Source organism: Poecilia reticulata, chromosome 1 (assembly GCF_904066995.2).
Source record: "Poecilia reticulata chromosome 1, P_reticulata-male-v2, whole genome shotgun sequence".
Taxonomy (NCBI): domain Eukaryota; kingdom Metazoa; phylum Chordata; class Actinopteri; order Cyprinodontiformes; family Poeciliidae; genus Poecilia; species Poecilia reticulata.
In genome coordinates, this window is record NC_088830.1 from 22,821,005 (window position 1) to 22,834,594 (window position 13,590).

The 13,590-nt window shown below is 37.8% G+C and overlaps 2 protein-coding genes across 3 annotated transcripts; both read left to right on the plus strand.

Annotated features, from left to right (window-relative positions):
* The first annotated feature begins 1,131 nt into the window (after positions 1–1,131).
* On the plus strand, positions 1,132–6,042 carry LOC103468923 (uncharacterized). Of its 2 annotated transcripts, XM_008416312.3 has the most exons (11): positions 1,132–1,431; positions 1,965–2,107; positions 2,706–2,767; positions 2,863–2,973; positions 3,122–3,220; positions 3,315–3,975; positions 4,056–4,201; positions 4,336–4,397; positions 4,501–4,614; positions 5,399–5,497; positions 5,814–6,042. In XM_008416312.3, exons 1-6 carry the CDS (start codon positions 1,318–1,320, stop codon positions 3,437–3,439), a joined length of 654 nt encoding a protein of 217 aa, XP_008414534.1. In that variant the 5' UTR covers positions 1,132–1,317; the 3' UTR covers positions 3,440–3,975; positions 4,056–4,201; positions 4,336–4,397; positions 4,501–4,614; positions 5,399–5,497; positions 5,814–6,042. The 2 variants fall into 2 exon arrangements, with proteins under 2 accessions (XP_008414534.1, XP_008414523.1); XM_008416301.3 differs by lacking the exons at positions 1,132–1,431; positions 1,965–2,107; positions 2,706–2,767; positions 2,863–2,973; positions 3,122–3,220 and having other exon boundaries at positions 3,805–3,975.
* A 1,687-nt stretch (positions 6,043–7,729) lies between these two features.
* LOC103468904 (uncharacterized) lies at positions 7,730–12,685 on the plus strand. Its single transcript, XM_008416292.2, has 6 exons — positions 7,730–7,904; positions 8,001–8,128; positions 8,216–8,277; positions 8,388–8,498; positions 8,969–9,067; positions 12,446–12,685. The coding sequence occupies exons 1-6, from the start codon at positions 7,785–7,787 to the stop codon at positions 12,475–12,477; spliced, it is 552 nt and encodes a 183-aa protein (XP_008414514.1). The 5' UTR covers positions 7,730–7,784; the 3' UTR covers positions 12,478–12,685.
* The last annotated feature ends 905 nt before the right edge of the window (positions 12,686–13,590 follow it).

The window sequence follows — 13,590 nt, forward strand, 5'->3', positions numbered from 1 at the left end:
GGGAAGTCTGGGCCTCCCTTCTGAAGCTGCTGCCCCCGCGACCCGACCCCGGATAAGCGGAAGAAAATGGATGGATGGATGGACTAAGTACTAAAATCCATTGTTAATAATTGACATTGACATTTACTGGTTACTGTTCCAGTTCTCTGTGTTTTAAACCTAAAGAAATGATTCTTTAGGGGACCCTCAGTGGAGCGCCTTTCACCTGCAGAAAAAAAAAATCATTACTGGTGTGTTGGTGAGAGTATTTTTCCAAATCAGGTTTTTAGAAGTATGTTTTTCCAAGTCGCTATGTTCCTGTTGAACATCGAACACGTGAGAATGTTCTTTTCTCAACTTCATGTGAATACCTGATATGTTGTGTAAATCTTTAACCGTTAAGCGATTTCAGCACTGGTTTAAGTGATTTTTAGAGTTCAGCTGGTGATGTCAGAGCTGGGATTTTACTAAAATGCAAAATGTTTTTGCTTGAACACATAAAAGTGCTGTGTTTGAAATCTATTGCTGTTCAGAGTTTGGGGTGTTTTATGCTTCAGTTCCCCTTGTGGATTTTTTTTCTCTTTGTTAGCATGTGCAACTCTGAAATAGTGCCTCTGTGATTTAATTTTAAAACAGAAGTCTGAATGAGTTGGGGTTTTTTTTCAGGAGTCATTTTAGCTACTTGAACATTTGGCAAAAGTAGAAGAGTAGTAGAGACAGTTGTTTGACTTGAAATTTTCTTTGCAGGTTCTGAACTTTTAACATTTCAGTGTGTCATTTTTCCTCCTGTCGCCAAGGAGGTTGACTACAGTCCTGTGGACCTTAAATCTGTGAATAATTGCAGTAATAGGAGCATAAAGCTGCCTGGAGATGGTCTTATAGTCTTTACCTTTAACATGCTTGTCTGTAATTTTATTTATTATTTTTATATGGATCTGCTGAATTACATTTCAAAAGCAATGTCTGATTTTCATTTGTTAACTTTCAGGAACATTTTATTTATCATTACTTTTCTCAGTTTCAAGTTATTTCAGTGACCAGTGTGGGCTTTTCAGTCACCAGCAGAAGGGTACCAACAGTTTTGTACACGTGTCTCTATCTTCAACTCTCTCTCTTCCATGTGATCTGATCAATCGCCCTCAAAAAAAAGGCCAACATCTGTTTTCTCTCTCTAACCTTTTACCTTGGTTACACCGCCTGTAGGTTTCACCCAGAAGGGACACTGTTGAAACTAAATTTGTGACACACTGACGGTACATTTCTGACGAAAAGTTAGCTGGAAGGAGGTATAAAGTTAAGACACAGGAGGATAGTGAGAAGAAAACTCAAAGCTTATTCATGAAGATGAAGTTTGCTGCTGCTGTGCTGCTGAGTCTCTTCTCTCTGGGACTTTCTGCTCCTCTGAGCCGCTGTGACGATCTACTCAAACCAATAGCTATCAGCAAAGAAGAAGTAAGTCCCTGTCAGCATTATTAAATTAAAACTAAACATGTAAACAGATTGTCTAATTGCAGCTTATTAATTCCCTAATAAATGGGTGTGAAATCTAACACAACTTTCCTAAAATAAATTTCTGATGTGTTAATGAAAGGTCCGAGCTTTATTTAGATTGATTTGTAAGTTTAAATTAGAAATAGCAGATATTGGCACTAAGTCATGTCACTTCTGATTCATCTCTGCAATTTTGTATTCTAAGCTTTAAACCAACATCTCCTTGAAAGTTGTTTTTTTTTTAAATCAAACCATAGCCACAATCCTTTATCTCATCAAATCCCCAACAAGTAACACTTTAGCCACTTCTTCACTTTAATATAGTTTGATATAGTTTCCTTATGATACAGTCCACCACATCTATTTCCAAGAAACCGTTGAAACGATTTGCATATCGCTTCATCATTTTAAAAGGTTTGCACACTCCTTAAATGACACCAATAGTTATATTCCAACATATATCAACTGTACACTGTGATGTGTGTGTGCTGCAGATGTTGGGTCGGTGGTACTACATCGGGGGGAGTTCTGACATCCCAGGAAGTCGGTCGCTGGCCTACCTGATGACTGACACCTGGCTGGACCTGAATGTCACCTCCAAGAGCAACGTTCTCAATATCGTCCAGAGTCAGAGGATGTAAAGCGTCCCACGCAACAGCACTGTTAGCTGAATATTTGCAGACAGAGAAATATGGATTTATTCATTTTAAACTGCTGTTCTTCACGTAGTTACCCACCTAAGATATGCTTCTACTTTGCAAAACATGAGATATTAGCGCTACATACAAGTAGCCTTCAATTTAAATAACCATATACACTATTGGTGTAAATAAGTATAGTTCAGAAGGCAGATCTGTCTAGAACAGGAGTTCCCCAACTTTTCCATGCCATTACCCCCAAACAGGGTTAGCTTATGGACAAGTACTCCCATTACAAGCCCCGAATGGATTCGCAAAGTCAATATTTGAAGAAACGTTGACTTTTAAAATGTTTTTTTTTTTTTCTCAATTTCTAAATTGCCTTTAGAGCCATTTAGAAACCAGGAAACCAAGAGTATCTTCTTTGATAACACATGAGTTCTTGAGTATTCTTCCAGGTGAGGCAAAAGCATAGTTTTCATAGTTTTCACGGGGGGAATTAGAACTAATTTTGGTTTAATGTCTATATAAGGTCTTTATACGGTTAGTTTCTGATCACAGGAATAACTATCAGATCTTATACCTTTTACATTATAGACTTGGGACTTGCTCCAGCTTAGCATACGACGTGATCTTTGAGAACAGCACAATGTTGATCGGTAAGTAAAGAGAAGTAACAGGGAGAACATGAAGCACCTTTATGTTGATGCAATCCACTCTGCTGTCTGCTTTGTGCTGTGTTTGCTGTCCACAGAGCAACCTTTCTACCTCAAAGAGGTCTACCTGTCAACAGAGTGCGCTGACTGTCTGGTTGCCAAAGAGGACATCATCTCTGCAACTAATTTCACTAGTCTGCTTATCTTTAGTAAGAAACACACTTTACCAACATTTTTTTTTTCTGTTTTGACACGAAACACAAATATTAGTGGAAACGTGTTGCATGGGCTTTACAATTAAATCCATTTAGTCTTTAATAAAAGATGCAATTAAAAGGGAACAGTTTTATTTTTTAGGCAGAAGCAGGAGCGTCTCACCTGCTGCATTGGAGCAGCTCAAGAAACAAGCAGAGTGCCTTCACATGCCGACACCTATAATGTTAAACTCAGACAACGGTAAGAAAATCTGAGCTTTTTTTCCCCCCCATGTTCCAGTATATGTCGATTGTTAATAGTTGAATTTTAAAAAAATTTTTTTTAATGAAAACAGAAATCTGCCCTGACGACATCACGCCCTCTGAGGGCCTGAGCGCAATCAACTCGGTACTGCAGGCAAAGATGGGATTTCGAGTGGGAAAATTTTTGGATTCTCTTTTTGACATGTTTATAAACTGAAACAGTGCTCTGGTTTTATTCCTTTCTCATGACAATTATATAAGAAACTGAAGCGTTTGTTGATTTATTCAGTGTGGCCCAGAGAGCCAGGACTCTGATCCACTAAAATTGAACAGAAGAAGAAAACTGCTCCTCTTTTTACATGTTATTTTGAATAAAAATCACAATTCCAGAAGCCGTAGTCTTTGTGTATTTTGTTTCGTCCTGCAGTGTACCAGTACCACTGCTTCTGTGTGCAGTCATGGATTTTTCCAAGAACTTCTAACGGGATGAGACTTGTTTTTTCTTTTTGATGTTTTCTTATCTATTTGAACACTAAAGTAAACAATTGAAGCTGCTATTAGGGTATCATGGGATGAACCTTGATACCCAAAAGCACAGATGTACAGCCACGACCGACAGTCAGCGAGTCAGCCATGATGGAGTCTCTGCATGTAGCTGTGGCTGTGTTGAGTCTTCTGTCTCTCGGACAGACAGCTCCTACGACCAACTGTGAAAGTCTAACCAAACGAATTCAGATCCCTGGGAGGGATCAGGTAAGAAGCTCTGAAGGTCTTCAGGTTTTATCTGTATCTGTAGGGTTGATGAAAGCAATCACACATCCGACGTTTTCCAGCTGCTCGGAAGATGGAACCTCATAGCAGAGAGCACGGACGTAGTCAGCGCCAAACAGTTGTTGGAGATGTCAAGGATAACCCTCTGGGCGAATTACGTCGCTGCTACTGAGGAAAACATCATGATCGGTTCTATGCACCTGAAGATGTAATTTAAACCCTCAGTTTCCGGGTTCTATCTTTGTTTTATGTGACATATACAAAACCAACACAAATTTATGACGTGCCTATTAGGTAATTTAAGTGAAAAGGCTTTTTAACATTTTTTTCTTTTTCTTAAAGGGCTGGTCTATGCTTCTCTATGACGTTTAACTCAACCCTGGAAAACAACACTTTTACTTTAAGTAGGTAGTAATGATTTCTTCAATCACCATATCTAATGTGGTTGGCCTTCATGCTCTTTGAAGATAAACACATTTTCAAACGTGTTTTAAATTCTTTTTGCAGCCTACCCGTACTCCACAACTAGTTTCCAGCTGAAAACAGGCTGTCCTGACTGCATGGTTTTGTACTACAACGCAACATTTGGAAGAAGTTCATACAGAGGTGTACAGCTTCTGAGTAAGACCAAAAACTTGAAAAGATGCGTCGTATGTTTTCATAATTCAGGTTCAGTGGATTAAACATCAGACAAACTGAATTTAGGTAGAAAACTGAGCCACACTGGTCGAATATTTTGCAACTTCACAGCAGTTGTGGAAAGTAACAGTGTGTAAGTTCTGGTTCAAAGCAAACCATTGTAAAGTTGCACATATCTATTTTTCTAGTCTTCTAGAGTTCCAGTAATTCCAGAATAATTGTTAGAGTTCAAGCTTTGTTTTAAAAATAATGAAAATGCAGATAAAAAGATTTTTAAAAAGATGCGTGGAGTTTTTAATGGATAGATGAGTTGCATAACAAGTCTTGTTTGTTTTTTTCCAAGCTAAAGTTCTGAGTTTGTGTGGTGTGTGTGCGTGTGTGTGCTTGTGTGTGTTTTGTGGTGGATGTGTGTGTGGGGCCCAGAGGAAACATTTATCCAAAGTCCATCACAGGATTTATGTACTTTATAAATGAAGTCACGTACAATAGAACGCTGCTCTTTACAAATGCTGTATATTATTACACTGGCATGGTAATTTTATATATGCTTTAGGAATAAATAGTACGTTATAATACTTATTATTAATATATGTATTATTACTATTATCATTAGTTCTAGAAACCACAAACAATATTAGAGTGACTTCTCAACTATTACAACAAATCTGGTTAGTTTTGTTTAAAGAGCTTTCATTTATCAATTAAGGACACTTCAAAATGCTGATATTTTAACAAAAGTGCGTCGTCTGCATGCTGTGTCTCTCAGGCAGGAGACCGAAGGTTTCTGCTGCTGAGCTGCAGGAGTTCAAGAAGCAGGTGGAGTGTTTGAACTTACCAGAAGCCGCCTTCCTGGATCCAAACCAAGGTACAAACTCTCCGTCTGGTTGGGTTAATCATTCATACATTTGTCAATGTCACCCCCCAGGTTGTAGGCATGTACCAGTATTAAGAGCCTGTGTCAGCGAATACATTCTTTCTTCCACTGTGAATCTCATCTTATACTTGGAAGCAAAGCTGAGACACTTTAAATTCAAATAAATTTCTGATTTACAAAGTTTTGTCAGAGAAGTGTGCCACCTCCATACTCAGTCCTGAATCTCTAAGTAGATGATATGAAGTATAATTTTTATTGTCTTGTGTCATAAGAGTATAATCAAAACTGTTTATTTTCTACCACTCAGGTTTTTGCCCAGATCCATCTCTCTCCAAAGACTCAACTAGTTTTGACGTGACCAGTTTCATGGGTGCTGGCGACATGAAAATGATCGATGAGATTTTCAGAAGTGGAGCAGCGGTAGAGACCTTTTCTGAAATGTTCTCACAAATCTTCAGCACTTTTGGAGAAACGGTGGAAAATTAGCATGTATGGAAATGATATTTCACCCTAATAAAAAAATGGGAGAACAAAAATTGTGTGACTGTTTTTGTCTGTGGGGTCGTATTTCGCTTTTTATTCTGGTTGAAATGTTCACCAGCTACTTCACAGAGGACGAGTTGGATGCAGAGAAATGTTTAATCACCACCTTCATGTTGTTCTTAAAAGTTGAAGTCAGCACATGATTTGTTCAGGAACCCGTTGAATCAGATGCTAACTTCAGTGTTAGGTTTTCTACCTAAAACAACTGAGAACTTATTTCAGGAAAATGCTTTGGACGTTTTTGAGGTGGATGGAAGTGGAGCAGTATGTCCCCCATCACAAAGCTAAGGAGAAAACCATTCAGGTACAGAATATATATAGTTATTTCCAAAATGGCGATAGATTTATTTCTTTATTATGGGTTAGACTCATTATGATAACACTTAATTTGAAGGGGTGTGCATAAGACTGACATGACACTATCAGAAACATGGCAGAACATCTTGCATTGAAAGTCCATTAAATGTGCCAACTTTGCAGTAAAAGTGTCATTATTTAACAAATGACACTTTGTGACATCCATAAAGACTTTCCTTCATGTTCTTAACAGGATTTGTCATGGTCTGGGGTTAGATCAGAAGATATGGATATCAGGAAAATAATTCCAAATATGGTAAGCATTTCTGGAATCAACATGATGACAACAGGGTTACAACGAAGATGGGCATATAATTAATCAGTCTCCTGACATGCAGGGCTTCACATTGTACTCTTTCACTTGGTTACACACTGTTTATTCAGAAAGATCAATGTTAAAAGTGAATTTTCTACTCCATGAGTTTCAGTTTTAGAGTCAGTTAATTTCCATCATCTGTTTGATATATAACCTTAACTGGTAAGAGACAACTTTCCAAATTAAGCTTTTTGTTATTTCAAAGTAAATCTTACTTGTCACCTAAGCAAATACATTTGTCAAAATCCTATCAAAAAAAAAATCTAACCTCAGTTCCATTCAAGACCATGGCGGCAAAATTTTAGTTTTTGCTGTAAACGTATGGAGAAAGTCTGAATTTTCAAAGTTTTCAAAGTGGAAAAACATGGCTGCTATTGAATACAACCAGTCTTTCATATTAAGTTGCGGTAAATGTCACACCTGTCATCTTGAGAACAAAATCCCAGGACAAAAAAGTAACTGAAACACAAACAAGACAGTTCACTACAACACTGGATGGATGGATGGATGGATGGATGGATGGATGGATGGATGGATGGATGGATGGATGGATGGATGGATGGATGGATGGATGGATGGATGGATGGATGGATGGATGGATGGATGGATGGATGGATGGATGGATGGATGGATGGATGGATGGATGGATGGATGGATGGATGGATGGATGGATGGGTGGGTGGGTGGATGGATGGATGGATGAGAAAAAGCAACCTGAACCCTTTAGCCACAAATATCTCAAATACGTGCAAAAAAATCAAAAAGAATGTTTTGAAACTCCTTAAAACTAAACACGCTGGTTTTAAATGTCATTGCTGGAAAGAAATGCTGTTTTTCTTCAAACATCATGAACCAAGCCATTACTGATTAATCTGATCTTTTGAAACATTTCAAAACATTTCCCGCTCTTGTAGGCACCACTGACTGAAACTGACGTTTGTTTTTTTTAATCTGTTGCGACACTAAAATAAATAATGGGGCCCCTGTCAGTCCACAGTGCCTGAACCTTGTTAATTTACAGCACCCTGTGAAGTCAGGACAGACACGTACAGCGAGTCGGCCATGATGGAGTCTCTTCAGGCAGCCGTGGTTGTGTTCAGTCTTCTGTCTCTCGGACAGACAGCTCCTGTGATCAGCTGTGAAAATATGACCCAATCCATTCAAGTCCATGAGAGAGATAAGGTAAGATCATCTACGCCTTCACGGATTCTTTGTCGCAGTGATGCTGACTGATTGTATTTATCAAATCACAAACCTTGTGAGTTATTTGTCTTCCAGATGCTTGGAAGATGGAACTTTGTGGCGATGGCCTCAGCTGGGCAATTATTTTCGCCACCATCCAACTGGGTGGATGTCAAGGCTATTACTCCGAATGATGAAGTCATCACCACTCAGCACCCAAAAATGTAATTTCAAACCTCGAATTGCAGTGTTTTAGTTCATTAACAATTTTAAAACAATTTATTCCTAACAACATTTTTCTCCTGTTGAAGGTCCGGCATTTGCCACATAATCAATAACAACATAACGGTGATAAACAACACTTTGTTTTCGGGTGGGTGGCAACCATTGTAGAAACCGTTACGCAGAACCTACATTATGGAACCTTGTGTTCAGAGGTGGAAAAACGCTTTTTAATTATGCTGTGCATGTTTGTGTTCTCAGAGCGACCTTTTTCCTACCGTGCCTCACTCCTGCCGACTTCCTGCCCAGATTGCATGCTTCTGTACGTCCAGTACACTGGAAGATTATCGCACAGGAGTCTGGAGCTTCTAAGTGAGAATAAAAGCACCAAGTCACATCAAATAAGCTTAGAAAAATCCGGCCACATCCCTGTGGCTGAAAACAGCAAAAAGTTTTCAGTTGTCACTCGATAAATTAAATAACATCAAACAACAGCAGATAGTAATTTTTTTCAACTCTCTCCAGCTCCATTTAGCTCTGTCTCTCTCTTCAGCTCTGATCCGTTCATTCAGAAGATTAGCACTCTTAGGGATGTTTCTCATAAAACAGCATCTTTTTAATACTTTTTACAGTTACTTAAAACTAAAACAAGACTTTCAAGTTCCTTCATTCTTTGACGTGTATTAACAGAACATTTAGCAAAAAAAATAAATAAAAATCTTTGCTCAGAGCAGAGCGAGACCTGTCAATAAAATAATTAAACACAGAACCATCCTTGTTTTAACAGTAATGTGTCTCATATAAACTCTTAAAAAACTCTAGGATATTGTTTTCTCTCTCAGGTAGGAGAACTGCAGTGAAGGATGAAGAGGTGGAAGATTTTAAGAAGCAGGCCGAGTGTTTGAACTTCGGAGTAGTTCAACTCAAGGATCCCAACACAGGTGTGAAAACTAATTTAATCATAAATGCGCATGTTGTTTCTTGAAAAGTGTAACTCCTTGGGTTGTACGTTGTACGTAGAGTACTGTTTTAACATTATTTCCCTTGATGTAAAGCCTTTTCCTTTATACAAGTTTCACTCAATTTGTTTTCCCTCCAACTTTGACAAACTTTGACCCCACCACATTTTTTTCATCTAGTTGTGTAAAGCAATGTGTCATTTTTTGTTTAGTTCATAACGATATACTCCCTCTAATTGGTGTTAATGTCACAGGATATGGAAGCTTACCAAGTATGAATACTTTTGTAAGGCATGGCATAACGTACATTTATTCTTCATCCATAGCTGAAATCAAAAGTTGAGTGGGACAAATATCCAAAGAGAAAAGTTGAGATCAAATCCAATCAGTGAATCTGATGTTCTTGGTGTTCTCAAATAGGTGCTATATTTGAAACCCCCTCTACAAGCGCTTCTAACTGCCTGTTTAAATCGAAAACCATATAAACCTTAAAATGTTTCAATATGCACAGTGGAAATAGTCTCACACGAAAGCTAACATTCATGTTCTTCCTTATTATTGCTCTTGTGGTTTCACCCAATCAGTCTAAGCGTACATTTACACTGCAGCCTGAAGTGACCCAATTCCGATTTTTTGGCCGGGGCCCAGGGGCGGATCTAGAAAAATATTTATGGGGTGGCAACAGGGTGGCAGGGACTTTTTCAGGGGTGGCAGTATATATATACTGTATATATATTCATGTTAATTATTTTTGTGTCTTTCATTCTCCTGCTAATTGATATGCATTGCTGGACTGGACAGCACCTATTGGTCGCTATGTGATTCATTGTGTCCAGAAAACCATTTTATCCCAATAAAGGACAAGGAGAAATCTGTCACGAAAATATTAGTAGCGCCATCATTTGTCATTAGATAATATGACTTAAAATAAAGATTAGAAAACTGATGTGTGATAAATTCTCCATGATACAAATTTATAAACAGTTTAGTTTCTGTTAGTTCTGTCAAGATGCAAGAAAGGGCGAATTTCTACTTATATTGGTCAATCGTTTTATTTTAAATATGCTGTAGGAGCCGTAGTTTGACAACTGTTATAAATATCACCACGTTTTGAGAACACAGGGGATTAGCTCAGTTTTTGTCGCTTGTTTTCGGAATTGCAGCGGCTGCAGTGCGCCACAATAAAGGTACAATAAAGCTGATAAACAGGTCAAGAACCAAACTAGACAGAACCACTTCTGACTGTTTGCAAAGCCAAACATCCAATAAAAGTTCCACCAAGCCACTACTAAGGCACTGGGGTCATGTTCTCGACACAGGCAAAACAAGGTTCAATGTCCAAACTTATTGATTGTTCTTGGTGATTTATTTTCCTCTTTCACCAAACAATTACAGAGATCAAACTTTCATTTGTTCTCATGCTACCACTCTTAAAAACCATTGGTCCCAAACCCAAATGCCTGCTGGTCCTTCTCCAGGCCCCTGCACTTATAGAAAGTGGACTGATCCACATTACTTCCTGTCTAAATTTAGAAAATAAATAATAATAATAATAATAATAATAATAATAATAATAATAATAATAATAATAATAATAATAAAACAAAAAATAAATAAAATCAGCAATTATCAAGCTACAAATAAACTGTAAATAATACAAAAAATATAAATTTAAGAATAAAGTAACAAAATTCAAATGGATATAGAAAAAATTGCTCCAACAACTTTTATTCCGCCTTTTCTCGACCCGTTGCCTTGGCAACCGACAAACAAGCTCGAGGAGCAGATAGAGCAGAGATTACTGATCAGGGGAATCAACACCAAAAAACAAACATTTCTCACACAAAAAGTAGCAAAAACACTAAAACAGAACATCCAGTCTGTTACATTATGTTGTCAGGCTTAATGTCTATATTGTGATTATTAATAAGTTTTCGCCTGAGCACAGCGGCGGTTGATTAGCTGATTTAAACAGCTGCTCTACTGATGACGTGGTGGGCGGGTTGTTTAGTGCTAACGGAACCAAAACACACCGAACTGCGCAGCACATGCTAAGGTTATCAAAGTCGATACCAGGCCAGCAACAGTTAGGCTAGTATAGCTGACCCACTGCTCACTTGTTCAATCTTTTCTTTAAATTAAAACGTTACCATTATCTATGGTTGAATTAACTGCTAAACATTGCGGCCGTTGTTCTGATTCTTAGTGTGATTGTAGTATTTTCCTGACCACCAATATATGTCCTGTCCCGTAACATATATATATATATATATATATATATATATATATATATATATATATATTATATATATATATATATATCCATGATGTATCCATCAATGCTGCTGCCTCCGCTCTGTCCTTCTCTCCCACTTCCCTCCACTCTTAGCATTGGGTGTCAGGTTACATTGTGTTGCATTCAATGTTGTCGGAAAAAAAGTTTCATGCGCTTAATCTCCGATTTGCCATAACTATTTATTGAATTCTTAGTCGCAAACTGGGGTGGCAAGGCTCTCGTTTGGGGTGGCCACTGCCACTTCATGCCACCCCAGTAGATCCGCCCCTGCCGGGGCCGTTCATACTGCCAGTAAATGCGACCTGTATGCGTTCTGCAGTGTGGAGGGCAAACTACCTGAAAGTGTCCCGCATGCGCACTAGAGGGCGCAATAGCGTCAGCTTTCTCAGTGTTCTGCCAACCGCTATAAAAAGAAGAAGTGCTCAGTGTTTGCGGAAGTAAACATGGAGATTAACGGTGGAGCATAGCTCACATATTTGAAGTTGTTGTCCTGCCGGAGCGACATATTAACAACTTAATCCTCGTATAGTCCGTCATGGTTGTTGTTTTTCTTCCCGCTTGCGCGTATCAGGACGCAGAATAGTGAGATTTGTTGAGAATCAGTGACGTTCAGTTCGGATGAATGCGGCCTGAATATTAGGTCGCATTTGAATTTGATACGTGTCGGATATGGGTCATATTAAAAAAAAAAATCCGACCTGTGCTGTTCACACTGCCATGAAAAGGTCGAATACAGGTCGCATTACTTAAAAAAAAAAATCGGAATTGGGTCACTTTAGGATGCAGCGTGAACGCACCCTACAGGAAGATAAATGGTGCTCCTGGATTGGCTGCTTTCCAAATGCCAGCCAATAGCATGTCAAATAGCACAGCGCCAAAAATGTTTTAGATATGGTCTAGAAAAAAAGCAACTTTTTGGTGAAGAATTTGGGGTTATGTTTTACACAAAAATATGTGAGAACTGCGGTGACCACTGTATATGTTGTTTTGTTGTATGTCTTTTGAAAAACAAACGTGATGTTTTCTAATTAAATGAAATTAATAAATGATTTTCTGCTCCTCAGAATTTTGCAAAGGTAAAGAAGGCAATCTGTGATCAGGAGGAGAAGGTCTGTGATCTGGAGGCCAAACTCAATTGATCTCGAGTTTCTACAGGAAATATCATGTTAATTGATGTCTTCTCGCCATCCCACAACTCTAGACTGAAAGCAATGGAAAAGCTGGATGTCAAGAAATAGCATGTCGGGTTTGTAGAAAATGAAAATGAGTTCTTCCCTTCAATAAAAATGTTGAGCAACAAAGAATTGTGTCTTCTGGATGATATTTGAGAGTTTTTGAGAGTTTTTATGCTGCTCTGAAATGTCCAATTATTTGCAAAAATTTGCTTCGCATAAATCAAGATTAGTTTGTCAGGTTTTTCAATAGAGTTGGACCCAAATGCAGACATAACAACATTAGTCTTATGTCGGTGTAACAAAAGTGTGACAAAAATCACAATGACATAAGACTTAAAAGTCTATTTTAAACTAAGACTTTCAACAAAATGAGGATCAGGCACAAGAGCAATACAGGCGATAGAGAATCTGGTCAGAAGGTGAAGACACTTGAAATTTTTAATTGGTTGAAATAGTAGCTCTGACTCAGTTCCCCTAAATAAAACTCCAAAGTATAAAAAGAAGAATAATGAGCTTAGAAAAGAATAAATATGTAAATTTTGTGGCAAATCCTCTTACTAGTAGTCAAATGGCTACACTCACATTCTGACTGCTCTAGGAATAAAGTGAATTTAAAAAGTTAAAAAAACTAAACTACTATGAATATAAATTACCACCAATTTTAGGGAATACATTAGAGAAGTTTTTTTTATTATAAAATGCTTTTGTAAAATGTATTAAATAAACCTCTAAAAGTTGTGTTGAAGTTTATTTCGTTGTGTTTTAAGTTAAAGTTCTTAATTAAGACCTGGCACTGCCCAATATTTTCAGCTGTCATATCAATATTTTACAACTGCTACAATGAAATTAGTGAGTCCCTTGAAAGCAAGTTTACTGTCACACTAATGTCAGTAAAATAATTTTAAAAACTGTTCCTAAGTGCTTTCTTTTGCGGGAGAAAAAGTAACTTTAGCTCGATAAGTATGAATAAATCATCCACTAATTGCAAAGGAATTCAGCAGAGCTATAGTTTATAAGCTTATAAGCTCAGTTGA

Bases quoted from the DNA above. Each gene is read 5' to 3' on its own strand.
- LOC103468904 (XM_008416292.2), top strand. From the start codon at position 7,785: ATGATGGAGTCTCTTCAGGCAGCCGTGGTTGTGTTCAGTCTTCTGTCT. The intron at 8,278-8,387 runs GTGGGTGGCAAC...TTGTGTTCTCAG, and splicing joins AAACAACACTTTGTTTTCGG to AGCGACCTTTTTCCTACCGT. The intron at 8,499-8,968 runs GTGAGAATAAAA...TTTCTCTCTCAG, and splicing joins CAGGAGTCTGGAGCTTCTAA to GTAGGAGAACTGCAGTGAAG.
- LOC103468923 (XM_008416301.3), top strand. From the start codon at position 3,856: ATGATGGAGTCTCTGCATGTAGCTGTGGCTGTGTTGAGTCTTCTGTCT. The intron at 4,398-4,500 runs GTAGGTAGTAAT...TTCTTTTTGCAG, and splicing joins AAACAACACTTTTACTTTAA to CCTACCCGTACTCCACAACT. The intron at 4,615-5,398 runs GTAAGACCAAAA...TGTGTCTCTCAG, and splicing joins CAGAGGTGTACAGCTTCTGA to GCAGGAGACCGAAGGTTTCT.